The 26,632-nt window shown below is 44.8% G+C and overlaps 1 protein-coding gene across 1 annotated transcript in view; it reads right to left on the bottom strand.

Annotated features, from left to right (window-relative positions):
- Positions 1–7,654: 7,654 nt before the first annotated feature.
- The window catches only part of palb2 (partner and localizer of BRCA2), a 20,614-nt gene continuing 1,636 nt past the window's right edge, over positions 7,655–26,632 (bottom strand). Inside the window, exons 4-14 of the mRNA XM_068003752.1 lie at positions 23,580–25,364; positions 21,558–21,923; positions 18,186–18,766; positions 17,464–17,553; positions 16,029–16,190; positions 14,805–14,890; positions 13,029–13,187; positions 11,987–12,103; positions 10,432–10,519; positions 9,074–9,231; positions 7,655–8,659 (exon numbers count right to left, since the gene is read on the bottom strand). Coding sequence (XP_067859853.1) covers positions 8,428–8,659; positions 9,074–9,231; positions 10,432–10,519; positions 11,987–12,103; positions 13,029–13,187; positions 14,805–14,890; positions 16,029–16,190; positions 17,464–17,553; positions 18,186–18,766; positions 21,558–21,923; positions 23,580–25,364 — 3,824 coding nt within the window. The 3' untranslated portion in view covers positions 7,655–8,427. The remainder of the gene's footprint in view (positions 8,660–9,073; positions 9,232–10,431; positions 10,520–11,986; positions 12,104–13,028; positions 13,188–14,804; positions 14,891–16,028; positions 16,191–17,463; positions 17,554–18,185; positions 18,767–21,557; positions 21,924–23,579; positions 25,365–26,632) is intronic.

Genomic DNA, 26,632 nt, shown 5'->3' on the forward strand with positions numbered 1-26,632 from the left:
AGTAAAACTGCCAACACATCCAAATGCCAAGAAAATCCCCCTACCATTCACAGCATATTGCCAACTTGCTCCAGTAACAATACAAACATAGAAAATTTACCGCACAGAAGGAGGCCATTTGGCCCATCGTGTCTATGCTGGTCGAAATAGAGCTACCCAGCCTAATCCCACTTTCCAGCACTTGGTCCATAGCCCTGTAGGTTGCGGCAGTTCAAGTGCATATCTGAGTACTTTTTAAATGCGATGAGGGTTTCTGCCTCTACCATCCTTTCAGGTAGTGAGTTCTAGACCCCCACCACCCTCTGAGTGAAAACATTTTTCCTCAGCTCCCCTCTAATCCTTCTACCAATCACTTTAAATTTATACCCCCTGGTTATTGACCTCTCTGCTAAGGGAAATTGGTCTTTCTTATCCACTCTATCTAGGCCCCACAATTTTATACACCTCAATTAAATCACCCCTTGGCCTCCTTTGTTCCAAAGAAAACAACCCCAGCCTATCCAATCTTTCCTCATAGCTAAAATTCTCTAGTCCTGGCAACATCCTCGTCAATCTCCTCTCTAGTGCAATCACATCTTTCTTATAATGTGGTGACCAGAACGCAGTACTCAAGCTGTGGCCTAACCAATGTTTTATACAGTTCTAGCATAATCTCCCTGCTCTTATATCCTATGCCTTGGCTAATAAAGGAAAGTATCCTGCATGCCTTCTTAACCACCTTATCTACCTGTCCTGCTACCTTCAGAGATCTGTGGACATGCACTCCAAGGTCCCTCTCTTCCTCTACACCTCTCAGTATCCTCCCATATATTGTGTATTCCCTTGCCTTGTTTGACCTCCCCAAATGCATTACCTTACACTTCTCCGGATTGAATTCCATTTGCCACTTTTCTGCCCACCTGATCAGTCCGTTGATATCTTCCTGCAGTCCACAGCTTTCCTCCTATCAACCACACTGCCAATTTTTGTATCATCTGCAAACTTCCTAATCATGCCCCCTACATTTAATTCTAAATCATTTATACCACAAAAAGCAAGGGACCTAGTACTGAGCCCTATGGAACCCCACTGGAAACAGCCTTCCAGTCGTAAAAACACCCATCAACCATTACCCATTGCTTCCTGCCACTGAGCCAATTTGTCACTTTCCCTTGGATCCCATGAGCTTTTACTTTTCTGACAAGTCTGCCATGTGTGACTTTGTCAAAAGCCTTGCTAAAATCCACGTAGACTACATCAAACACACTACCCTCATCGACCCTCCTTGTTACCTCCTCAAAAAATTCAATCAAGTTAGTCAGACACGACCTTCCCTTAACAAATCCACGTTGACTGTCCTTGATTAATCCGTACCTTTCTAAATGACGGTTTATACTGTCCTTCAGAATTGATTCCAGTAATTTGCCTACCACCGAGATCAGATTGACTGGCCTGTAATTATGAGGTCTATCCTTTTCTCCCTTTTTAAAACAATGGCACAACGTTAGCAGTCCTCCAATCCTCCGGCACCACACCTGTGTCCAGGGAGGTTCGGAAAATGATGGTTAGAACCTCCACTATTTCCTCCCTTGCTTCTATTAACTGCATGTGATAACATTTAATCCGGGCCTGGCGATTTATCTACTTTCAAAGATGCTAACCCCAGCAACTACAGGCCAGTCAGTTTAACCTCAGTGGTGGGGAAATTTTTAGAAATGATAATCTGGGACAGAATTAGCAGTCACTTGGACAAGTGTGGATTAATTAGGGAAAGCCAGCACAGGTTTGTTAAAGGCAAATCATGTTTAACTAACTTGATAGAGTTTTTTGACGAGGTAACAGAGAGGGTCGATGACAGCAATGCGATTAATGCGTTTATGGACTTTCAAAAGGCGTTTGATAAGTGCCGCATAATAGGCTTGTTATCAAGATTGAAGCCCATGGAATAAAGGGGGCAGTAGCAGCATGGATACAGAATTGGCTAAGTCACAGGAAGCGGAGAGTAGTGGTAAACGGCTGTTTTTCGGATTGGAGGGAGGTGTACAGTGGTGTTCCCCAGGGGTCGGTACTAGGACCACTGCTTTTCTTCATGTATATTAATGACTTGGGTGTACAGGCCACAATTTCAAAATTTGCAGATGACACAAAACTTGGAAGTGAAGTGAACAGTGAGGAAGATAGTGATAGACTTCAACAGGACATAGACAGGCTGGTGGAATGGGCAGACACATGGCAGATGAAACGGAACACAGAAAAATGCGAAGTGATACATTTCGGTAAGAAAAACAAGGAGAGGCAATATAAACTAAAGGGCACAATTCTAAAAGGGGTACAAGAACAGAGAGATCTGGGGGTATATGTGCACAAATCGTTAAAAGTGGCAGGGAAGGTTAGGAAAGCGGTTAAAAAAGCATACAGGATCCTGGGCTTTATAAATAGAGGCATAGAGTACAAAAGGAAGGAAGTCATGATGAACCTTTATAAAACATTGGTTCGACCACAACTGGAGTATTGTGTCCAATTCTGGGCACTGCACTTTAGGAAGGATGTGCACCTTAGAGAGGGTGCAGAAGAGATTTACTAGAATGATTCCAGGGATGAGGAAATTTAGCTATGTGGATAGACTGGAGAAGCTGGGGTTGTTCTCCTTGGAGCAGAGAAGGTAGAGAGGAGATTTGATAGAGGTATTCAAAATCATGAAGGGTCTAGACAGGATAGATAGAGAGAAATTGTTCCCATTGGCGGAAGGGTCAAGAACGGTGATTGGCAAAAGAACCAAAAAAGTGTCATGAGGAAAAACTTTCTTTTTTACGCAGTGAGTGGTTAGGATCTGGAATGCACTGCCTGAGGGGGTGGTGGAGGTGGATTCAAACATGGCCTTCAAAAGGGAACTGGATAAGTACTTGAAAAGGAAAAAAATTGCAGGGCTACAGGGATGGGACGGGGGAGTGGGACCAGCTGAATTGCTCTTGTATAGAGCCGGCACGGACTCGATGGGCCAAATGGCCTCCTTCTGCGCTGTAACTTTTATGGTTCTATAAACCCCTTAATACTTCCTCTCTCACTATGTTTATCCCATCCAATATTTCACACTCGTCCTCCTCAACTACAATCTCTGCATCGTCCCTGTCTTTCGTGAAGACAAGCGCAAAACGTTCATTAACAACCATACCCACATCTTCCGCCTCCACACATGGGTTACCTTTTTGGACTCTAATAGGCCTTTCCATAGTTATCCTCTTGTTCTTTATGCATTTATAAAATATTTTTGGGTTTTCCTTCATTTTACTTGCCAGCATTTTTTTATGCCCTCTCTTTGTTTTCCTAATTTCCTTTTTAATTTCAGCTCTGTACTTTCTATACTCCTCTAGGCTTTCTGAGCTCTGGGTGTCTGACATAAGCTTCCCTTTTTCTGCCTTATCTTACCCTGAATGCTCCTAATCATCCAGGGGGCTCTAGATTTGACAGTCCACCCTTTTCCTTTGTGGGATGATGTTTACTCTGAACCACTTGAATGCCTCCCACTGCTCTGACACTGATTTACCTTCAAATAGCTGTTTCCAGTCCACTTTTGCTAAATCACTTCTCAGCTTAGTAAAATTGGCCTTTCCCCAATTTAGAACTTTTACTCCTGTTCTATCTTTGCCCTTTTCCATAACTATGCCAAATTTAACTGAATTATGATCAGTACTACCAAAATGCTTTCCCACTGATGCTCCTTCCACCTGCCCGGCTTCATTCCCTAAAACTAAATCCAGAACTGTCCCCACCCCCCCACCCCCGCAATCTTGCTGGGCTTGCTACATACTGGCTAAAAAAGTTCTCCTGAATGCAATTTAAGAATTCTGCACCCTCTATACCTTTTGCAGTTTGTATCCCAGTTAATATTAGGGTAGTTGAAATTCCCTATTACTGCCCTATTGTTTTTGCACTTCTTAGAAATTTGCCTACATATTTGCTCTTCAATTTCCCTCTGACTGTTTGGGGGTCCAAAGTACACTCCCAGCAGTATGATTGCCCCTTTTTTGTTCTTTAGCTCAACCCAAATGGCTTCGTTTGATGATCCTTCTAACATATTCATATCCTTCTAACAGCTATTCACAATATATATCAATGATTTGGATGAGGGAACCAAATGTAATATTTCCAAGTTTGCTGATGACACAAAACTAGGTGGGATCGTGAGTTGTGAGGAGGATGCAAAGAGGCTTCAAGGCGATTTCGACAAGTTGAATGGGCAAATACATGGCAGATGCAGTATAACGTGGATAAATGTGAAGTTATCCACTTCCGAAGGAAAAACAGAAAGGCAGAGTAATATTTAAATGGTGATAGATTGGGAAATGTCCATGTACAAAGGGACCTGGGAGTCCTTGTACACCAGTCACTGAAAGCAAACATGCAGGTGCAGCAAGCAGTTAGGAAGGCAAAAGGTATGTTAGCCTTCATTGCAAGAAGTTTTGAGTACAAGAGCAAGGATGTCTTACTGCAGTTATACAGGGCCTTGGTGAGACCAAACTTGGACTAGTGTGTGCAGTTTTGGTCTCCTTACCCAAGAAAGGATATACTTGCCATAGAGGGAGTGCAGCGAAGGTTCACCAGACTGATTTCTGAGATGGCAGGATTATCGTATGAGGAGAGATTAGGTCGACTCGGCCTGTATTCACTCACGTTTAGAAGAATGAGAGGGGATCTCATTGAAACATAAAATTCTGACAGGGCTAGACAGACTGGATGCAGGGAGGATGTTTCCCTTGGCTGGGGGGTCCAGAACGAGGGATCACACTCTCAGGATACGGGGTAGGGCATTTAGGACTGAGATGAGGAGAAATTTCTTCACTCAGAGGGTGGTGAACCTGTGGAATTCTCTACCACAGAAGGCTGTGGAGGCTAAGTCACTGAATATATTTAGGAAGGAGCTAGATAGATTTCTGGACACAAAAGGCATCAAGGGGTATGGGCAGAGAGCGGGAATATGGTATTGAGATAGAGGATCAGCCATGATCATATTGAATGGCGGAACAGGTTCGAAGGTACAAATGGCCTACTCCTGCTATTTTCTATGTTCTATATCATCCCTTCTCACAGCCGTAATTGTTTCTTTAACCAATATTGCCACCCCCATCCTTTTTTATCCCCCACTCTATCTTGTCTGTAAACCCTGTATCCAGGAGCATTGAGCCACCATTCCTGCCCCTCTTTAAGCCATGTTTCTGTAATAGCTAAGATATCATACTTCCCGGTGTCTATCTGTGCCCTCAGCTCATCCGCCTTATTCACTGCTCCTTGCATTGAGGTACCATTAACCACTGCCAAACTCCTTTGTTGTCTAGTTTCTAACCTTATTTCCTCTCCCTTCCAAACTCAGTTACTAATTTTCTGCTTTCCATTTCCAGCTTTGCTTCTTTCCCTTCTGAATCTATGCTCAGATTCCCATCCCCCTGCCAAGCTAGTTTAAATGCTCCCCAACGGCACTAGCAAACCTCCCCACTAGGATATTGGTCCCGGCCCTGTTGAGGTGCAACCTGTCTGGCTTGTACATGTCCCACCTTCCCCAGAACCGGTCCCAATGCCCCAGGAATCTAAAGCCCTCCGCCCTGAACCATCTCTCCAGCCACGCATTCATCTGCACTATCCTATTTTTAAACTCACTAGCACGTGGCACCGGGAGTAATCTGGAGATTACTACCTTTGAGATCCTGCTTATTCATTTCTTTCCTAGCTCCCTAAAATCTGCCTGCAGGACCTCATCCCTCTTTCTACCTTTGTCATTGGTACAGCTGTTCATCCTCTCCCCCTGAATGTTCTGCAGCCGCTCAGTGACATCCTTGACCCTGCCACCGGGGAGGCAACATACCATCCTGGGATCATGACTGCAGCCGCAGAAATGCCCGTCTGTTCCCAACTATTGAATCCCCTATCACCATTGCTCTCCTGATCTTTCTCCTCCACCCCACCCTGTACAGCTGAGCCAATCATGGTGCTATGGACTTGGCTCTGCCTGCACTCCCCAGAGGAGCCCTCTCCCTTAGCAGAATATGGGTTAGAGAGTGAGATGCACTCAGGAGACTCCTGCACTACCTGCCTGGTCCTCCTTGTCTGTCTGGCAGTCACCCAGTCCCTCTCTGCCTGCACTTTCTTAAGCTGTGGGGTGACCACCTTCTGAAACGTGCGAGCCACAAAACTCTGCAGTACATCCGTGAGGCTGAGTGACGCCAGCTGTTGCTCAAGCTCCGAAATCCAGAACTCAAGCTCCTCCAACTGCGACACTTCCTGCACCTATGGTTGTCCAGGACACGGGAGGTGTCCTGCAGTTCCCACATGGCACAGGCCGTGCATTCAATGGGTCTGAGGTACCCTGCCTCTATTTATTAGATTATTAACTAAACTTAACAGAAATAAACTAGAACGAGTTTTAAAAAAACTCACCAGCTACTCACCAATCAGCTCCGTCCTTTGTGCTGACGTCACTCTGGGTTTTTTCCTTGCTTTTTACCTGCTTCGATGCTCAGCCCCGGTCTCTCGCAGATCTGCGCTCGCTCTGGACGCTCGATTGACCATTCTGAAGGTTAGCAGTCTTCATCACTGTAGAAAAGCAGCTGCTTACATTCTTGCATGCAATGCTTCAGTGTCTGCTGTTCGCTATGCCCACATCGAGCGCCTCTCAAGAGTCCACATTTGACCAGGTTATCTACAGTTTGTGCAGTGTGGATATGTCGTTGTTTCTCCAGTAAGTCTTGTCTGATAGCGATTCTTTGACTGGTTGGTTTCCCAATACTGAGAGGCAGCAAGGGCTTTGTGCACCATTCCATGGGACGATATTGAATGGTGTTCCCTTCAGTATTACTGCAATTACAAAGTTTTGCCTTGATCAAAGGCACCTCTTAGAGGGCGACTACATGACTGAAAGGGGGTGTCCCCATGGGGGAGCACTTCACCATGAAATGTGGGGGCAATGGAAACAATTAGAGAGGTCACGCTATGGAATGGGTCAAAATTAGGTAGTCATTTGCTGACTGGCACAGGAGGAGCAGCTCCAGACTGCAGCACACTATATGGCATTGCATAACTCAGAGCAAAAACTCTACTAGGGCTTCTGCACCCCAGCTTATTAGTCAGTTTCTGTGGGATGTTATTTCTTATTCAAATTGTTGTTTTTATGTGAGCTGTTTATATAGGAATAAAATACCTGCATTCACATAGCAGTTTATCATTTCAATTATTTTAAAAGTACTTCAACAATTTGTCTCCTTTTTAAGTGCAGATTGTAGCCAAACACGGCAGCCGTTGTACTCACTGGGGTATCATGAATGACCACTGAATCTATTTTATTATTTTGGTTGAGGGAGACCAGGATAACTGTCTGCTCTGCTTCAAAAAGTGTCATGGGCTCTTTAACGTCCATCATCACAAACAGACAATAAATCAGCTTAACATCTCATCTGAAGGATGGCATCTTTAACAATACAATGCAGCAATCCCTCACTACTGCAAGATGGGATGAGTTTAGATTATGTACTCAAATCCTAGTAAGGGGCTTAAACTCACAACTTTCTGACCTAGAGGTAAGAGTATTAGATGCCAAACCAAGCTCTGTATGCTAAGGTAGACTGAATGACTGCTGTATCCAATAACTGCCTTAACACAGACAGTGACTCCACATGATGTACAGGAGTGATTGTTTAACCATCTTTTATTTATTAATATAGGCCTCTGACACTGGTCTTCTCTCATCTATATGTTTAAACAAGTATGGTTACAGCAAAAGTGCTGGGATATAGTTTGATGCTCCTTAATCCTACAAAGTTGACAATTTCAGCTAATAAGGAAACGGAAGAAGACAGACAGTAATATAAAAGTAAATACCAGGTTAGCCACTGTCAATGAAAACATCAGTGTGAATATAACTCAAATTTTCCCAGTTTATATTCTCAGGAACTGTTTCTGTCAACAGTGAACAAAGGAAAATATATCCCCCAAGGGAAATTCCTGATATTTTTTTACACATTTTTGTGAAAAATTATAACAAGGAAAGGCCACACTGCTTACTGTGGATCTTCCTGCACAGTACATTTGGGAAGGGAGAATGGAAATATCTGAATACTTGCACCTACACATATAAAAGGGGATTTTCAACATTACAGACTTTCAGAATAGTTAGTGTCCTTTGAACCTTTTACTGAAATAGCCCAGTACTGATTTTAATACTTGACACACCCCCATCAGCAATAACAGACACTGTGAAACAGTCCAGTACATCAATCCAAATACTGTGGAAAAGCTTTACATTGTGCACAAGAAACATAAGTCACCTTAAGGTTTAAGTGCTTTTTTCCTGCAAACATATTTAGTGCTTTTCACTCAACTGTGATGAGGTAAACAGGTTTCAAATAAATAATTAAATGGCAAAACTGCTTTTCTTGCATTAATCTTAGTGCAGGGAAAACATTATATTTCTGTTGTCCTGGCTCCCACACATTTGTAGACATAGACAGTGCCATCGTTCTTTCTGGCCAGGAGGCAGGAGTCGGCCTCTGCCCAGTGGAAAAGTGACCAGTGCATATTGGGGTCGTGCTGCAGCATGGTTGAGATGTGGCCAGACAGTAGGTTCCAAAGCACCAGTGTTCCAGGGGTTACAACTGCTGCGATGGACTGGCCCTTGACACCTCCATCAAGGTACCTGCTTAAGAAATAAATTCATTTGAAAAAAAAGGGAGAAAGTTATTTTTTCACTACTGCTGTTATTAAGCTAAGTAAATAAAACACTTAGCACAAACATATTCCATCAATTTTATGAGAGCTTGGAACAAAAAGAAAACACTTGGGGGAGGGGGTGCAGGGGATCATTTTAACCTAACGTGCCCACCGGGAAACCGATGGGATCGGATCAGGCGCTTGTTTTACACCACACCCGATTTTAATTTCCTTCGATCAGCTAACTTAGCAGAGAGAGGATCGAACTGGAGACATTCTAGTCTGCGTAGATCAGTAACACACTGGACGATGTTTTTACCAATGGATGCATCGAGGGGGAAGTAGAAGCATTTTCCTAAAGAAGGGCATTTATGCACACGTAATACAAAATGCACCTTACCTTCCATTCCATCCCAGGGGAAGCTTGTACAACATGACGGGAACACTTTTACCACTCATGGGATTAACACCAACCATTCTCAAAACACAGACCCGCCCTCCGATAGATCCTTCGGAGGGGCCAACATACCGGTGACTGAGGAGAACGAACAATATGCCCTAAAATACAAAGATAAAACAATTATTATTAATATCTACTTCCAACAGGCACAGTCCGTTTTCATTTCACTGCTGCTTTGGGAGCTGCGTTCACAATTCTGTTGATTTATAGTTAGAGCCATTGCATTCCGCGATTCTGTTCACTTTTCTGTGAAATTTGACCGCAAATGCTAAAAGTACACAGGACTGTCATCATCTGTACAGTTGGGAGGGGGGCGGGGGTGCTGGGGAAGAAGAGAGGTTAACTTTTCAGGTATCGATCCTTAATCAGAACTCTGGTTTGACGAAGGATTGATATCTGAAATATTAACCGGTCTTTTGGCTCTCCTCGCAGACACCGACATTCCTGTTGTGTATCCCCAGCATTTGCAGTTTCTATTGCAAGTCATTTAATTGAGTGGCTGACAGTCAGCTGGTCCAGACTTCGTAATGTTCTCATTTGTTGGCACTGTGAACAAAATGATTGAAATTAAATACATGTCGTTGGTCCAGGGTTACACAGACTATACCACAGGTGCATGTCCGCATTTCGAAACTGTTTATTAAGAACAAACAGCCCATTTCCGTTATGGAGAGTTATGGGTTTTTTTTGTTGTAATCTTTTGTTCTCGAATCATCAGGGTATTAGATGAAACATCGGTGCATCTTGCTCTCAGCATCAGCATCAGACCCTCCTAGGTCAGATATGCATGAAATAAACATGGAGTAAATCTCACTCCTAAATTTAGATAAGCAGTTTCCTACTGCACCAGTCTGGCATTGCTGTTTCCAACATTGGCCATTCTGTGTCCTCTTTGCAGTTCACAATTACATGCCAAATTATGCCAGTTTTGTGCTGTGGACTTGCACCAACTAGGAACCGGCTAAATTCACTTCAGTTAAGACCCTTACAACCAGACACAACTTTCCTTCCATCAATCTGAACTGGATTCAAAACATAGGTTTCAGAAGTGAAAGGTAAATATAGGGACACCAGGTCTCTCGCTCAAATAGCACTCCCTCTTATCAGAGTATTATGTGTAGCATTTCATTTACTCCCTGGTCCCCACTATCATTAAATCCACAATGCTATACAACTCTTATCTCGTTAATCTGTTGCTAATGCGCTCCCCCCTCCCGGAAGTAAAAATGTCACAAACCAGAGGTCTGTGAAATATTGCCACCATCTGCAATTATAAAGATAAAAGTACTGATCCTTACAGACTCTGAATAGGCCTTCTGGCAGACAGTACCAGGGTATCTTTCACTTAAATGGATCCTCTTCAGGAGATGCCCAGTCTTTAAGTTCCTAAGAGATAAACACACAAAAATCAATCTGGTCCGAGTTTCTCTCCTTTCCACTATCTGACCAACACCCATTGAATAATATCACTCATGACATATCACAAAGAACAAAGCGATGCACACAGAAAACAGGGAGAGGAGTTGAATGGAGGAGGGTCAGACTGTGGTGAGACTGGGATTAAAACACCTACAGTAGTTTGAATAGTACTTTTATATAGTGATTTATCACATCTATCAGAAATGCCCCAAACTGTTTCACATACAATGAATCACATTGAAGTATATTGTCATTATGTTGGCAAATGTGACAACCATTTTTCACACAGCAAGACCCCATTAACAGCAGTGAGATTAAATACTGATTAATCTGTTTATAAGTGGTGTTAGCTGAAGGAGGAATGTAGGCCCAAACATTTGGAGAACTTCCTGCTCTTCTTCAATGGGATCTTTTAACATCCATCTGAACCACCAGTAGTAGTCAGGGCCTGGGTTAACGTCTCATCCGAAGGACAGCACCTGCGACAAGGTGGCATTCTCTGAGCAATACACTGGAGTGTCAACTCATGTCCTGGATAGAGGCTCGAATCCACATCCTTCTTACCCTTAGGTGAGAGTGCTACCAACTGAGCCAGGCTGATACCATCCCCGAGGGTTACACGCTCAAATGTTACTTGCTCATACATTTTGAAAATCTGATTAAACAACAGGATTACATGGAAGAAGAAAGCAGACGTTGCTATTTTAATCACAGCCAACTTCAGGCTAGAGCAGCTCATGCAGGTATCAGCTATTAATCCTTGAATAGTTAGTTGGTGTTCAAGGCAGAAGATCAGCATACAGGCTTTAAGGTAGGCAAGGGATGTGTGGGCCACAACTGTCTAGTGTCACAAAGTTAGAAGTGAGCGACAATCATATCGGCATTAAAAATATAAACCCAATGAAAACCCAGTTTTTCTAAATTTGCCATGATCTAATTGAATAGCGGGACAGGCTTGAGGGTCTGAATGGCCCACTCCTGTTCCTATGCTCCCACCTCCAAGATGGAGGGTGAGAGCCAGAAGAAGAGGTTTAAAACTTTGAGAGAGGAGAAAAAGGATAGGAAAATAGGTTAGCCTAGATTAGTTTTCCTTTTTTTTTCTACCTCAAGTTAAACTAAAGGCAGGAGGGAGAATGGACGTGGGAAAGAAACTACAGAGCCTGCAGGGAATGCAGAACCAACTGAAATTGTGTTCCGAGTGTGTATTTTAACACTTATGGGTTAGTAAGGCTATTTCTGATGTTTCAGTAGTTTATTACTGCAAGATATTTATATCACTAATTTCAGCCTCACTGCATGAGCTGAAATCATATGAAACAGTCAAGCGAGGATGACAGGACTTGTTCAGTCAAGGGTTAATAGAGTCAATGAATGAATGAGAAACGATGGGTACACTCGATTCTGTAATCCAGTCAGAGGGAGTTATGCACTCACCAGATAACGATGTTGCTCATTATAGTCGATCCAATCAAAGCTTCCGCCTCCCCTTCGACTTCACTGAAAGCCAGAACCATCTCATTGGGTGGGACCAGCTGCATGCATCGCTCACTCCTAACCGCAAGAATTCAGACAGACAGTCATTAACTCTACACAAAATATTTCCTCTCCTCCCCCAGCTCCATAAAGGCACCATTTTCCTGTTTCAGGTCTGGGTGGGCAATGTTGTGGGGGGGGGGGAAATGTCAGGTTTGGGAAATAAGGAACCCATTTAAGGTGCTAGTTGCAAACGTGATGAGGCATGGGAAACCATGGTCTCCTGGAGCTTGCTTGATTGCCTTAGGGAGTGCGAGAGGAATTTCCCCAGAGCGTTTCCTAAATTGGCCGCAGTTATTTGCTTCTCCCTTGGCATTGGTTTATCCCAGATCAGGACAAATTTAAATCATGTTATGGTTGCTTTTGACCAATGGTGGCTCTACTTCCATATCCACTATGTCACCTGGGTCACTTGCCATTACCAAGTTGAAATGAGTTATCTTTTGTGGCATCTCTAGCACGAGGAATCAGAAAGCGGCCACGCAATCCATTTTCTAATTAGATCTAGACTGCTTGGGTATTCCCAGTTGACATCAGATTGGTTAAAATCCTTTGTTAGTACAATCATTCTATTTAACCAACCTTCCTTTCTTCTTCGTAAACTAACCCATCTTACTTTTTGTTGTGTCCTGGTGATCTATGGGAAACCCTCAGTTATCCCACTGAAATACATACTTCCAGAAAGCTCTGTGGGAGGATTATCCTCTATCAATGGGACAACTGTCTTCACCTCTTAGTGTCCCAACATGTGGTGCTACTCCCCCTTCATCCTTGTTTAATCTGTTGCTCTTGAACCCTTTAAACCCTTGTATGTTGCACTTTTTGCCATAATTTTAATGCTCCAAACAAACATCAGCCAGACAATAGCTAACACATTTTGCAAATTTGAGGTTTTGCTGACCAAGCAAACCAACACAGAAACAAGATAAAAACAAACTCTGACCGTCCTTCTTTGGAGAGTGTGCTCAGTTCTATGCGTTGTCTCTGGAGTATGCCACAAGAGCAGATCAGCCTCCTTCCAGGCAGCCCGCGCACTGCATTTATATCTCCTGTCTGCAGCAGAGTGTGTTCCATGAAGCCTCTCTCAGTGGAGTGCAATACTCTTAAACAAACAGCAGCAGTAGAAAAATCGATCAGCCACTTTGCTTGTCTGTCTGTAACATACCACTATGAGCTGAGCTGCGACCTCATTTGCTGTAATGCATTTCCCTTTGATCCATTATTAGGATTGCAGTTACACTCTGAATAAATAATAATGGAGTTCTTTTTTGTTTTAAAAAAAGTTTGGAGAATCTGCACTCAAAGTGAAGGGTGTCAGTGCTGGGAATGGAACGGTTCACCATTAAATATGCACTCTAGTCTGGCGTAGAACAGGTTTGATACAGAATAAAGTTCCCTCTACGCTGTCTCAACAAACACTCCCAGGGCAGGTTTAGCACGGGTTCGATGAAGAGTAAAGCTCCCTCTACGTTGTACCGTCACACTCCCAGATCAGGTATAGCACAGGCTAGATATAGAGCAAAGCTCTTTACAGTGTCTGGATACTGTACCTTAACTGCAAGTGAAGTCAATCTGTATGCAAGTGAACAGTTACATAATGCTTATAAAATTCAAGTAAACTCTCTTTAAAAGGCTGTCTGGCTTTTTTACGCAGTGAGTGGTTGTGATCTGGACTGCACTGCCTGAGGGGGTGGTGGAGGCAGATTCAATCGTGGCTTTCAAAAGGGAATTGGATAAGTACTTGAAGGGAAAAAATTTGCAGGGCTACGGGAAAATGGCAGGGGAGTGGAACTAGCTGGATTGCTCATGCAGAGAGCTGGCACAGGCTCGATGGGCCGAATGGTCTCCTTCTGTGCTGTAGCCATTCTATGATTCTAGAACGCACTTTAACATTAATGGCCCCTCACTATGACACACTCTTTGAAGCTTCTTTAAAAAAAAATCTCCCCTCATGAAGCCACACACAGTAGTCCCACAAAGACAGAGACCAAGAAGATGTCCTGCTTCTGCACCTGCTAATTCTGCTCTCTAACCAGCTGCTGAGAGTTATGTGAGAGCAGGCCAGTGGGCTAACGACTGGTCTCCACTCAGTGCTTCCTCTAATGGCATGGCATTGCAGAGAACATCTGGGAACTAACCCAAGTACTATCACTCGCCAACGCACAGCAAGAGTGCCAGAATTCTGTGCCAATGCATTCTCTTCAGGTTTTTCTCTGCATTTCTTAGAAAATAGTTTTCCTCACACTACTCAGTATCCAAGAGGGTAGCTGCAGGCCTTTACCCGTGAAAACTGCCAAGAGGGGTATCTGATTGGGCCTGGGATGCTTCTGCTGCTTTCCCCTCCCATTAGGTCAGAAAGCACCTGGTCTCTGCTCTGTGCTGGCACCTCGGCCCAGCAACTGAGCAGTGTGCAAATCCATTTCACATCACTCCGTGTGCTGATGGTGCAAAGAACTTTGGAGGCCTGTCTATTTCAACGGTTTGATTATAAAATGTAACAATATACTGTGGAACTGGTTATTTTCGTGAAAACATCCAGTGTGCAAAACTATAATTACCACAAAAATACCTGATTGGAGATAGTGTGCCAGGATGCAAAGGTTGCTCCACAATTTTAAATTTAGTGCAAAACCCCAATCCCTGCAAAATGTTGTGAGGTGTGTAATCAATCTTTTCTACAGTATTTCTATGGTTTTGTCAATGAGCTTTGTAGCCTTACTTCACTTCCCTTATCTCCAGGCTTCCAAAGGCCACACATAGGATGTTCACAGCATCTGGAATGGGGATGAGTTCGATTATAGGAACCTGCAAGGAGGAGTGGAGACCAAATTAGCACCTAAATCAGGTAAAAACTTCAAAAAGCAGAGGGCTCCTGTACCTCACTATTGATCACAACAATCAGCCCACTTCCTGTTGAGTTTCGATCCAAAACACAATACAAACTGTACATGAAACCAAAATAAAACTGTTGCCAACTGGTCTGTAAACATACCCAATCAGATAAGATGCCGGCTTGCACTGTGGCATCAATGACTTGTGATGCGAAACCAGATTGGGACGAAGCAGAGGTATCTACTCCTACTAATTTGATTTGAGAGTTCAGATACACTCAGACGAGTTCCTAATTGCAGCCTTGTCACAGTAGGGAGTTGCCTAGCAGAAGACCCAACAACCTCCCTACAGACTAACAGGAGCAAAAAAAAGGAGGTAGCAGATCTCTGGCCTGCTTTTACGTGTCCTCTGGCAGATGACTCAGACACTGGTTCAGGTTGGGGACCCAATCACCTGCCATGTTCACCAGTGGTCCGGTGAACATGAAATGCAAGTTAAATCAGGGGTTGAATACCAAACAAACACAGTTTGGTTTGCTTTAAGCACAGCAGACAAGTTTAAAACGGAATCAAGATACAGTAAAACTCATATCTGTTGGTAACCCAGTGTACACATCTTCCTTTAAATATTACTTTCTTTTTTAATCCAGATATACAACGTATAACAATCCTGAGGGGTTGGGGTGTGGGAAGGTGGAGTTAAGGCTCCTCCCAAACCAGGGGAAGAGGATGTTAGCTATACAAGGCAAAACCTGGAAGGATCTTTTGGGGGTGTGGAGAGGAGAACAGAGAGGTGAACGGAAATGTCACGTTCCGACTTGTAGCTCCAATGCTGTTTATTATTAAGCACATTTCCACATACAGTGGAGTTGTTGGAAGGCCCTCATTTATCTGGTGCTATGTAGGTTTTCACAGATGTCACAAGACAGGCTGATGAGGCTTTAAACTTTATCATTTCAACAAGGCATCCATAATATTGTCAGAATTTAAAGCAGTTGGGTCAAACGTTTACTTTAATGCTATTCAAAGTGAATCATTTAGCACTGAATACAAGACAGTCTGATCAGAATGAAGCCAATTCCCAGCAACGAGAAGGGCACAGGCAGCCATACCTTATCGAAGGCCCACGTATGAATATTAGTCCACTGGTTGAGTTGCTGTGGGGCCCACAGGAACACCGCTGTTTCACAGGCACAGGTGATACATAAAGTTCTGGCCTCTTTCACTACCCAGAATACTGTGCACAAGTCAATAACGCAAGAAGTGGATGGAGTCTATAAATACAAGCGATAAAACCATTTATTGTCCTCAAATATTAATACATCAATGAGCCATTGCTATTACAGAACAAGTCTGCCTCACAACAGGAACCAGGGCCGCACTATAGGACCAATTTTATTAACGGAGAGCCTCTCCCACAAGCAATGCATATTGTGAAATCACTCGGCTCCCCGCTGATAGCATGCATTCATAAAACCGGCCCCTATACCTGCACCGGACTCTTGATTAGAATGGGTATAAATTTGCCCTTTTGTAGGAGACCCATCCGAAAAAGACCCATTTATTCCTACTCTGTTTCCTGTCTGTTAACCAATTTCCAATCCATGCCAGTATATTATCACCAATCCCATGTGCTTTAATTTTGCACACTAACCTCTTATGTGGGACTTTATCAAAGGCCTTCTGAAAATCCAAATAAACACATCTACTGGTTCTCCCTTATCTATTCTACCAGTTGCATCCTCAAAACACTCCAGTAGGTTTGTCAAACATGATTTCCCTTTCATAAATCCACACTGACTTTGTCTAATCCCACTGATATTTTCTAAGTGTCCTGTTATCGCATCCTTTATAATGGACTCCAGCATTTTCCCTACTACTGATGTTAGGCTAACCAATCTGTAGTTTCCTGTTTTCTCTCTCTCTCTCCTTTTTTAACCTAGTGGGGTTACAATTTTCCCCCTACTCTTGTGATGGCTCCGACTCCTGCAGTAGGTTTTCCACATGAAACTACAGTACCTGCTGCTCCCCATGGTCATTTCCTATTTGTGAGCCTAAACAGTAAAATGACCATTTAAGCACATGACAGCCAAGCCTAAGCATGTCTCAATGCAGTCAGCATTTTCAGTAGCCAGGTCTAGGCAAGCAGCTCTAATATTGTTTCTGCTAATCAGCTGATTACTTTCATTGCATTAAAATTCTTATTAAGTGGAGATGAAGGAAACCTACAATTGGTTAGTAAACAGGGCAAAAGAGCAGGCATGGTACAAGAGAATTCCTACGTGTCAAGTCACTCTTGTACATCTGCTCCTCAAACGAATGAATAAGATACGGTTGGGGGAGTGGGGGGGTTCAAAAGCAGAAGGAAAACTAATTTCCGGAGATTTGGGTCAACCATACCAAGTTCCCAGCACCATTCCCAGGGTTAAGTTCAGAGCTGGACATTATACTGAACCAGTTTAAAATCAGGTTTCTATCACTGGTATCAGTCCCTGTGCAGAGTAAACGCTGCCTTTTTAATTCTGGTATTGGTCAGTATTTACTAACCTGTATCTTGGAGATCAGCTGCAATGTCTGCCTCTTCAGTTTTTGCTCTAACTGGCTAGCAGGAAGAGCAGGAGTCAGGGTATCCTTCTCCTACAAAAAAAAGTTAGTTAAAAGACTTTGAAACCAAAATAAGTTACGCACAACCTGTTCAAGAGTGTAGAACTGCTGGATTCTAGGCATGTGCACAAAGCCAGTGCTCTCCCCCATCTGTTTCAAAATGAACCAAAGGTAAAAACTGCCAAGTTGCTACATAAACACACATACTGCACACACATAAGCTTAATTAATGCTGTCTCCTACCTAATGCATTCAGGGTAAAATTGAAAACGGGGAAGGGAGGGAAGTGAACATTAGAGGTGGTAGATTTAACACAAATAATAATTGCATTTCTTCTGTTTAGGATAGTTCGAGAAAGAAACTGTTTTACTCTGAAACAGGGACAGATCAGAGCAGTACAATAAGAAATGTCCTCTTTTCAGTTCTGCATCCCTGAATCACACATCTTTCACAGAGGGGATGCAAGTTACAGCAGCCTGGCTCAGTACAGCGGCTCACCAGATAACCTAACCCTTGTGGGATAGTGTTCAGCCTCTATTTTGCACCTCTCCCTCATCAGCATATTCATGATCAGGGACTTGGCGGGCATTACCCTGCACCCCCAACACTCTGTGGAAACAAAACTCACCACCACACTAACCTGCATGTACCAATAAAGATTTTACCTCTTCAATTACAGTGTTCTCTTCGGAAAATTCTACAGCATGAACTTCATTCAGCACCTCTGGCTGACTGAACTTCATCTCACAATCGACGTGGAAATGCTCCTCAGTTCTCTCATCTTTCTTATCTAGAGGTTCTCTTGCAGACAAAACACACAGTGTGTCTTCTTTTACTGCTGGAATGGACCGATTTAACTCAGATGGCTCCACTCCTTCAGCGGATGTCTGCGACCATTTCCCACAGTTCCCATCGTTATTCTGAACATCTTCACACATATGTGACCATGTGCTAGTTTGGGATGAATTCTGGTTTTGACAATTGCTTTGGGAAAGCACCGGAGAATGTCCAATCGGACCAGATGCAGGAGTGAAGCCAAGTGAAGGGAACACAGGGCTACCTGCACCTCGGTCATGCTGGTGAACGCTTCTTTCCTGTGGAGTACAGGAAGGCGTAGATAGCAGTACGCTGGAAGATAGTTTATGGCCAGGTGTAGTTTTTGGCATTTCCTGACCGTAAGGGCAAATGACACCATCTGCCGCTGGTTCTTCTGGTGTCCTGCTCAATTCCTTGCAGTCCGAACTCTCTGGGTGGAAAACATTTGTGTATTAATCGGGTTCATTACAAGGTTCTAGCTTTCAATTTAATTGAGCATTAAAATGACTAACTTGTGTTTAATGGATGCACATCCATACATTTAGATGGATAACATGCAAAAATGGAGATTCTCACTTACACGGATGAAAGGTTTCACCACAGCAGATAAACCTGTCCCTGATCTGATGTTCACCCATCAGTGGGGAGTTTAAAAAATATCACAACTAAAACCCACTGTCACTGAATAAGCAGATTGGCACACGATCACACACATTGTTTATAGAGGAAACAATACCTTCATATTTAAATTTGTTCTATTACAAAATCAAAGCAGCATATCATTCAGTAAAATAGCAGACTCAGAAAGATAGAAAATAGGAGCAGGAGTAGGCCTTATGGCCATTCAATATGATCATGGCTGATCTTCTATCTCAATACCATATTCCCGCTCTCTCCCCATACTCCTTGATCCCTTTTGTGTCTAGAAATCTATCTTAAATATATTCAATGACTTGGCCTCCACAGCCTTCTGTGGTAAAGAATTCCACAGGTTCACCACCCACTGAGTGAAGAAATTTCTCCTCATCTCTGTCCTAAATGTCCTACCCCGTATCCTGAGACTGTGACCCCCTCGTTCTGGACCCCCAGCCAGGGGAAACATTCTCCCTGCATCCAGCCCTGCCAGAATTTTATATGTTTCAATGAGATCCCCTCTCAGTCTTCTGAACTCGAGTGAATACAGGCCTAGTCGACCCAATCTCTCCTCATACGACTGTCCTGCCATCCCAGGAATCAGTCTGGTGAACCTTCGCTGCACTCCCTCTTAGGTAAGGAGACCAAAACTGCACACAATACTCCAGGTGTGGTCTCACCAAGGCCCTGTATAACTCCAGTAAGACATCCTTACTCCTCTTGCAATGAAGGCCAACATACCATTTGCCTTCCTAACTGCTTCCTGCACCTGCATGGTGTACAAGGGCACCCAGGTCCCTTTGTACATCAACATTTCCCAATCTATCACCATTTAAATAATACTCTGCCTAGTCTGTTTTTCCTTCCAAAGTGGATAACTTCACATTTATCCACATTATACTGCATCTGCCATGTATTTGCCCACTCACTCAACTTGTCTAAATCGCCTTGAAGCCTCTTTGCATCCTCCTCACAACTCATGATCCCATCTAGTTTTGTGTCGTCAGCAAACTTGGAAATATTACATTTGGTTCCCTCATCCAAATCATTGATATATATTGTGAATAGCTGGGGCCCAAGCACTGATCCCTGCGGTACCCCACTAGTCACCGCCTACCATCCCGAAAAAGACCTATTTATTTCTACTCTCTGTTTCCTGTCTGTTAACCAATTTGCAATCCATGCCAGTATATTACCACCAATCCCATGTGCTTTAATTTTGCACACTAACCTCTTATGTGGAACTTTAACAAAGGCCTTCTGAAAATCCAAATAAACCACATCCATTGGTTCTCCTTATCTATTTTACCAGTTACATCCTCAAAAAACTCCAGTAGGTTTGTCAAACACAATTTCCCTTTTATAAATCCATGTTGACTTTGTCTAATCCCGTTGATATTTTCTAAGTGTCATGTTATCACATCCTTTATAATAGATTCTAGCATTTTCCCTACTACTGATGTTAGGCTAACCGGTCTGTAGTTCCCTGTTTTCTCTATCCCTCCTTCTTTAAATAGTGGGGTTACATTTGCCACCCTCCAATCTGCAGGAACTGTTCCATAATCTATAGAATTTTGGAAACAGGAGGCCATTCAGCCCTTCAAGCCTGTTTCGCCATTCAATTAGATCATGGCTGATTTGTATCTTAACTCCATTTACTTGTCTTGGTTCCATATTCCTTAATACCCTTGCCGTAAAAATATCTACCAATTTCAGTTTTGAAATTTTCAATTGACCCCTGGCCTCAACAGTTTTTTTGGGGGAAGAGTGTTCCAAATTTCCACTCCCCTTTGTGTGAAGAAGTGCTTCCTGACATCACCCCTGAATGGCCTGGCTCTAATTTTAAGGTTATACCCCCCTTTTTCCAACTCTCCCACCAGAGGAAATAGTTTCTCTATCTACCCTTTCAAATCCTTTAATCATCTTAAAACACCTAATTATATCACCCCTTAATCTTCCATACTCGAGGGAATACAAGCCTGGTCTATACAACCTGTCCTCATAATTTAACCTTTTTAGCCCCGGTATCACTCTGGAGAATCTGCACTGCCAATCCCTCCAAGGCCAATATATCTTTCCTGAGGTGGGGTGCCCAGAACTGAGCGCAGTACTCCAGATGTGGTTGAACCAGACAAAATGTAAACTTCAAATTTACTGTCTCAAGTGCTGAAGACTGTTGGGAGTCCAACTTTAAGGAGTCTCACTTAGTCTGCCACTAACAGAGGTGCTACCCAACTTACTGGGGAGCTGCAGCTCAGCCTGCATACTCAACACAGAATAGCTTTACGACTATTACAGGTCGTACATGCATATATCTATATTTAATGCGCACAAAGAATAAAGAACTCGTACGGCGTGGGTACAGTTTATACATATCTGGCCCGATTAAGCACTCCCAACAGCATGAAGATGAACCTACACTATGATGTATGTTTGTCCTACCTCTGCCTAACTACGTGAGTTCAGAAGGATTCCTAACTTGGCAAACAGAGAAAAAGGGAAATATTAGGCCTTTAAAAAAAAATAACCAATGTATTTTGATTAGAACATTAAGCCCTCCTGCTTTAGGAATAGTCAAGCCGTCTTACTTTGTGGGGTGGTTGCCTCGATGTTTTCTGTAGCTTGTTTACTGACCAGGTCGTCCTGTAAATGTGGATTTTCACAGTGCCCTGAATCCCAATTGTCAGTCTCCACCTGAGTTTCCACAGTACAGTCAACCCGATCATGCTGGGAAGGAAGAAGTGATTTCCTCAACACCTCGGATCTCAGCTTCTCTTTAAGTCGACCGTACTCCTCATCAGGCAGGTCAAAATCCTGGACCTCCAGGCTGTGAAACAGCCTTTTGACAACAGGCTTTTTAACAGGGAGTGTTGGTTCTGAGCACGTCAGTGTCTCATCTTCAAGTTGCGTGGTAAGCTTCCTGGAGCCAGCACGTGTTCTACGATAGCCATTACCTATTGGGAAAACACAAATCCCAATACATCAGCAACCTCAAAAGTTTATCCATAATGGGCCTTCCACATTCACAGGAGAAGTTAGGCAAACCATTAATAGGTCAAAGTAAATCTACAAGTCAGAGGTAAGCACTACATCCCAAGTTTTCATTTACAGGGCAGCTGCATGGAGCATCTGCCCGTCTACAGTGCAGACTGAATGAGGGCAACATGATCCCTTTACAATAGGATTAGTCCACGGGACTGGGATCAATGCTCATTCTGAGATCTATTATAGAACAGTGGATAGCTCCAGTCTCCAATCATTTAGATGTCCCTCCCTTATCTTTAAAAACCGTAAACCATTTCTTTTCATAATTGTAACCCTTCATAAAATTGTGAATCTGCACTGCACCTTTTCATTGCTTTTAAATCCTTCCTAAAATAGAGTTCCCAAAATAGTACAAAATACTCCAACTGCAGCCTGTCTTGTACATTTAACTCTACTTGCTTACTTTTGTATTCTTTACCTCTAGATATAAAACCAAGACTTTTTTACAACCTTATCTACTTGTGCTACCACCTGTGTATCTGCACACCAACGTTCCTCTGCTCCCTGCATTGAACAGCATGTCACTTATTTGCCCATCCTGTTAAGCTATCTATGCCCTCCTGCAGTTTTCCACAATTTTCCATATCCCCCAATTTAGTATCATCAGCAAATATTGATTTTGTTCCCTCAATTCCTGACCAGATCATTTATGTACACAGTAAATAAGAGCAGCTTCAACACAGGACACCGCTCCTCAAACCATTCCATTCCAACAAACTTCCTTTTACCTTTACCCCTTCTCCCTTTCTTTCTGCTCTCCAATCATCTCTCTATGTGGCCACTTCCTCTTAATTCTATTTGCTATTAACTTTGCCACAAGTCTACTTACTTATGTGATACCTTAGCATGATGGTAGAAATAAAACAGAGAGATGAGATACCTTAAATAATCCACTCACTACATTGACTGTGCATTCATTTGACCTTTAGGCTCCTGATGAGGTTCTGCATGAACTGTTGGATTGCTACACACATTCCAAAAAATATTTTATTTATATATTCGTATTTTGCACATCTGCAGTTTTTTTCTCGAATGACTCATTCAATTAACCCTTTGTGATACAGTGGTTAAAGATCAGCGTTTCTGATTTTTATTTTAAAAACAGTTTTATTGCAGTAGCATTTTACTGAAGATAGAAGCAAAAAAAAAAAATCAACCTTTAAGGGTCAAGTAGTACACAGACACTCAACTTGGGGACTAATTAGATGGCAATAATACACGTTTAACCCCTTAAACACCACCATGATGCTGCTCGTTGCCCAATGGTAGATCATTGCATACTCTCTGGTCTTACTTACCAGCTGCCACCCCCATCTCCATTACATTTCCCTACATTACAACGGTGACTACACTTCAAAAAGTACTTCCATTGGCTGTGAAGCATTTTGGGACCTCCTGAGGTTGTGAAAGGCACTATATAAATGCATGTTCTTTCTTTCCTTCTCCTAAATAAACATGCTTTACCCACTCTTAACTGTAATGTCAGCACTTAGAATGAATCAATCCTGAGACCTGCCATCAAAGCTAGTAAAATTCAACAGTACACAAGTTCACTCAGTACTCACCTTTCGGAAGCCTCACCCTCCTTCTGGGCTGCGAGACTTGTGACTGAGTTTCCTCTCTGTCTGAGTCAATCCTCCACTCAAACGATTGCCGTGTACCACTCAAACTCTTCTTCAACGAGATACCAACAGAGGGATCTTGCTGAGTCTCTGGGACCATTTCCTGACTGTCAGTATCACTGTTTAAGCCCGAGTGATGCTCTGGCACACTCAATTCCCCTTGTGCTGTTAGCAGATCACTCGGGACTTCTTTGAAAGGCCTTACATCATTGGTCTGGCTTTTGATAGAGTTTTGTAGTGGTTCCATAATGTGTTTGGGTTTATTCTGAGACAGCTTGGAACTCTTGATATTAAAGTTGGTAATGTTTGAAAAGTCATAACCTTCACTCAAGTTTTTTACAGTATTTCCATGCAGTCCTTTAGTGTTGGGCACTGGCCGACAAATGTTACTTTCATTCCTGCCCTCTTTCTCACTCTGAACATCGGAAGTCACAGCATGCTGATCATCATCAGGAAGTCTGTGATCCGTTAAAGTCCACTCTGCAAGCTCCTGATCTTTAAATAATTCAGCATCAGCGAGCTTGGATTTTATAGATTCTCCACTGCCTCTTTTTCTCTCTTTCCCTCTGTTTGACTTAATACGCTGAGACTCAACACCAATATTGCAGGGGTCCTGAGAGTCAGGCTGTGTGGAAGCTTCATTGGACCCACCGACACATTCCTCCTGGCTGTTAAAAAGTAATAACGTGTCACTGATCTCTCCCTCAGCCTTGGAGGAGCCTTTTACAGGACTGTTTTGGTTACGAATGGACTTCCTAAACCTTCCTCTGCCACCATTTCTGGACTTTCCCAAGTGGCTGTAAATCACTGCGTCCAGGTCCACCCGTCGCTGACAGCTGGTCATGCGTCGAGTTGTCCGCACGTAGTACTCGACAGGGAAGAGAAGTCCCTCAACAAGGGTACAAGAGTTCAGTGGGCTATCTGCTGGAGCTTCACATAAAGCAGTGCTGTTCTGCAGCCGACCTGGTTCGAACGCTACCACCTCACTTCTAAGGTTGCTCTCGGGGGCTCCAACGAGGACACTAGAGCAGTTTGGCTTTGCTTGCTGAAGACAGGTATCTTCAGTCAGTACCTCTGGGTCCCTCAAAATGGAAGCTTCATTTTCACACACAGGCACTCCTGTAGACTTGTCCCCAAGACTGCAGCAAACAGGATCAGTCACAGTTCTGCCCACGGGCACAGTCATGCAATCACCTTCCACTTCCTGGGCTCTGGTCTTTAAAGGCGCAGTGTCTTCTTCATCTTGAAGGGAACCATGGAATAATTTGTGGCATACATTCTCCTTTGCATCTCTACTGAGTGATTCAGACCCGTCGCTGTCCCTGTTAAAGACAGGAGATCCTGCATTCTCCTCATTACCAGCTGGATCCAGTTCTTCTATTTTTCTAACACAGGGCTCTCCATCACCAGCCACCAATTCACCCACCTCACTGGCTGCTTCACACACCTCCCTTCTCTGTCCTTCAGACGACCTCTTTTTCCTCAGTTTCAGGCGGCTCTGAACTCCACTGTCTATCTTTTTGATGGGGCCCTTTTCCGCAAATGGGGAAGCGGCAGTTTCTGCTGAAGGGCCGTCAACACTTTCACACGTGCTCGTCAAAGCCACGTTTGAGCAGCCGATGATGTCTATGACTTCTGGCTCAAGGTTAAAGGTCACCACTGGGACTTGGCTTCTGCGACACGAAGAGCTTGACTGATGTGTATCCAAAACTGGTGAGCCCTCGCCTTCTTAAAAAGGAGATTTAAGAAACACACATTGGACCCTGATTTTTTTTCCTCAGGGGGTGGGGAGGGAGGGAGGAGGAGGCGAAAGGCGGCGGGGGGAGGGAGGGAGGAGGAGGCGAAAGGCGGCGGGGGGAGGGAGGGAGGAGGAGGCGAAAAGCGGCGGGGGGAGGGAGGGAGGAGGGAGGGAGGGAGGGGAGGGAGGAGAAAGAGGAAGCGAAAGGCGGTGGGGGGGGAGGGAGGAGGAGGAGAAGGAGGAAGCGAAAGGCGGCGCGGAGGGGGGGGGGGGGAGGGAGGGAGGAGACGGCGAAAGGGAGGGAGGGAGGAGGGGGGGGGGGGGGAGGGAGGGAGGAGAGACGGCGAAAGGGAGGGAGGGAGGAGGAGAGGTGGGGGTGGGTGGGAGGGGAAGAAAGGCCGAGGGAGGAAGGGGGGGGGGGGGGGGGGAGAATGGCCGAGGGAGGAAGGGGGGGGGGGGGAGAATGGCCGAGGGAGGAGGGGGGGGGGGGGGGGGGGGAATGGCCGAGGGAGGAAGGGGGGGGGGGGAAAAGAATGGCCGAGGGAGGCAGGGGGGGGAGAATGGCCGAGGGAGGAAGGGGGGGGAGAATGGCCGGGGGAGGAAGGGGGGGGGGGAGAATGGCCGGGGGAGGAAGGGGGGGAGAAAGGCCGGGGGAGGAGGTGGGGGAAGAAAGGCCGGGGAGGAGGTGGGGGGGGGGGGGGGGGGGGAAGAAAGGCCGGGGGAGGAGGTGGGGGGAAGAAAGGCCGGGGAGGGAGGTGGGGGGGAGGAAAGGCCGGGGGAGGAGGTGGGCGGGGGGAAGAAAGGCCGGGGGAGGAGGGGGGGGGGGGGGGGGAGAATGGCCGAGGGAGGAAGGGGGGGGGGGGGGGGGAATGGCCGTGGGAGGAAGGGGGGGGGGGAATGGCCGAGGGAGGAAGGCGGGGGGGGGGGGGGGAGAATGGCCGAGGGAGGGGGGGGGGGGGGGGGAGAATGGCCGAGGGAGGGGGGGGGGGGGGGGGAGAGAATGGCCGAAGGAGGAAGGGGGGGGGGGGGGGGGGGGGGGGGGATGGCCGAGGGAGGAAGGGGGGAATGGCCGAGGGAGGAAGGGGAGGGGGGGGGGGGGAATGGCCGAGGGAGGAAGGGGGGGGGGGGGGGGGGGGGAATGGCCGAGGGAGGAAGGGGGGGAGGGGGGGGGGGAATGGCCGAGGGAGGAAAGGGGGGGGGGGGGGGGGAGGAAATGGCCGGGGGAGGAAGGGGGGGGGGGGAATGGCCGAGGGAGGAA

This window comes from Heptranchias perlo, chromosome 22 (genome assembly GCF_035084215.1).
Source record: "Heptranchias perlo isolate sHepPer1 chromosome 22, sHepPer1.hap1, whole genome shotgun sequence".
Taxonomy (NCBI): Eukaryota; Metazoa; Chordata; class Chondrichthyes; order Hexanchiformes; family Hexanchidae; genus Heptranchias; species Heptranchias perlo.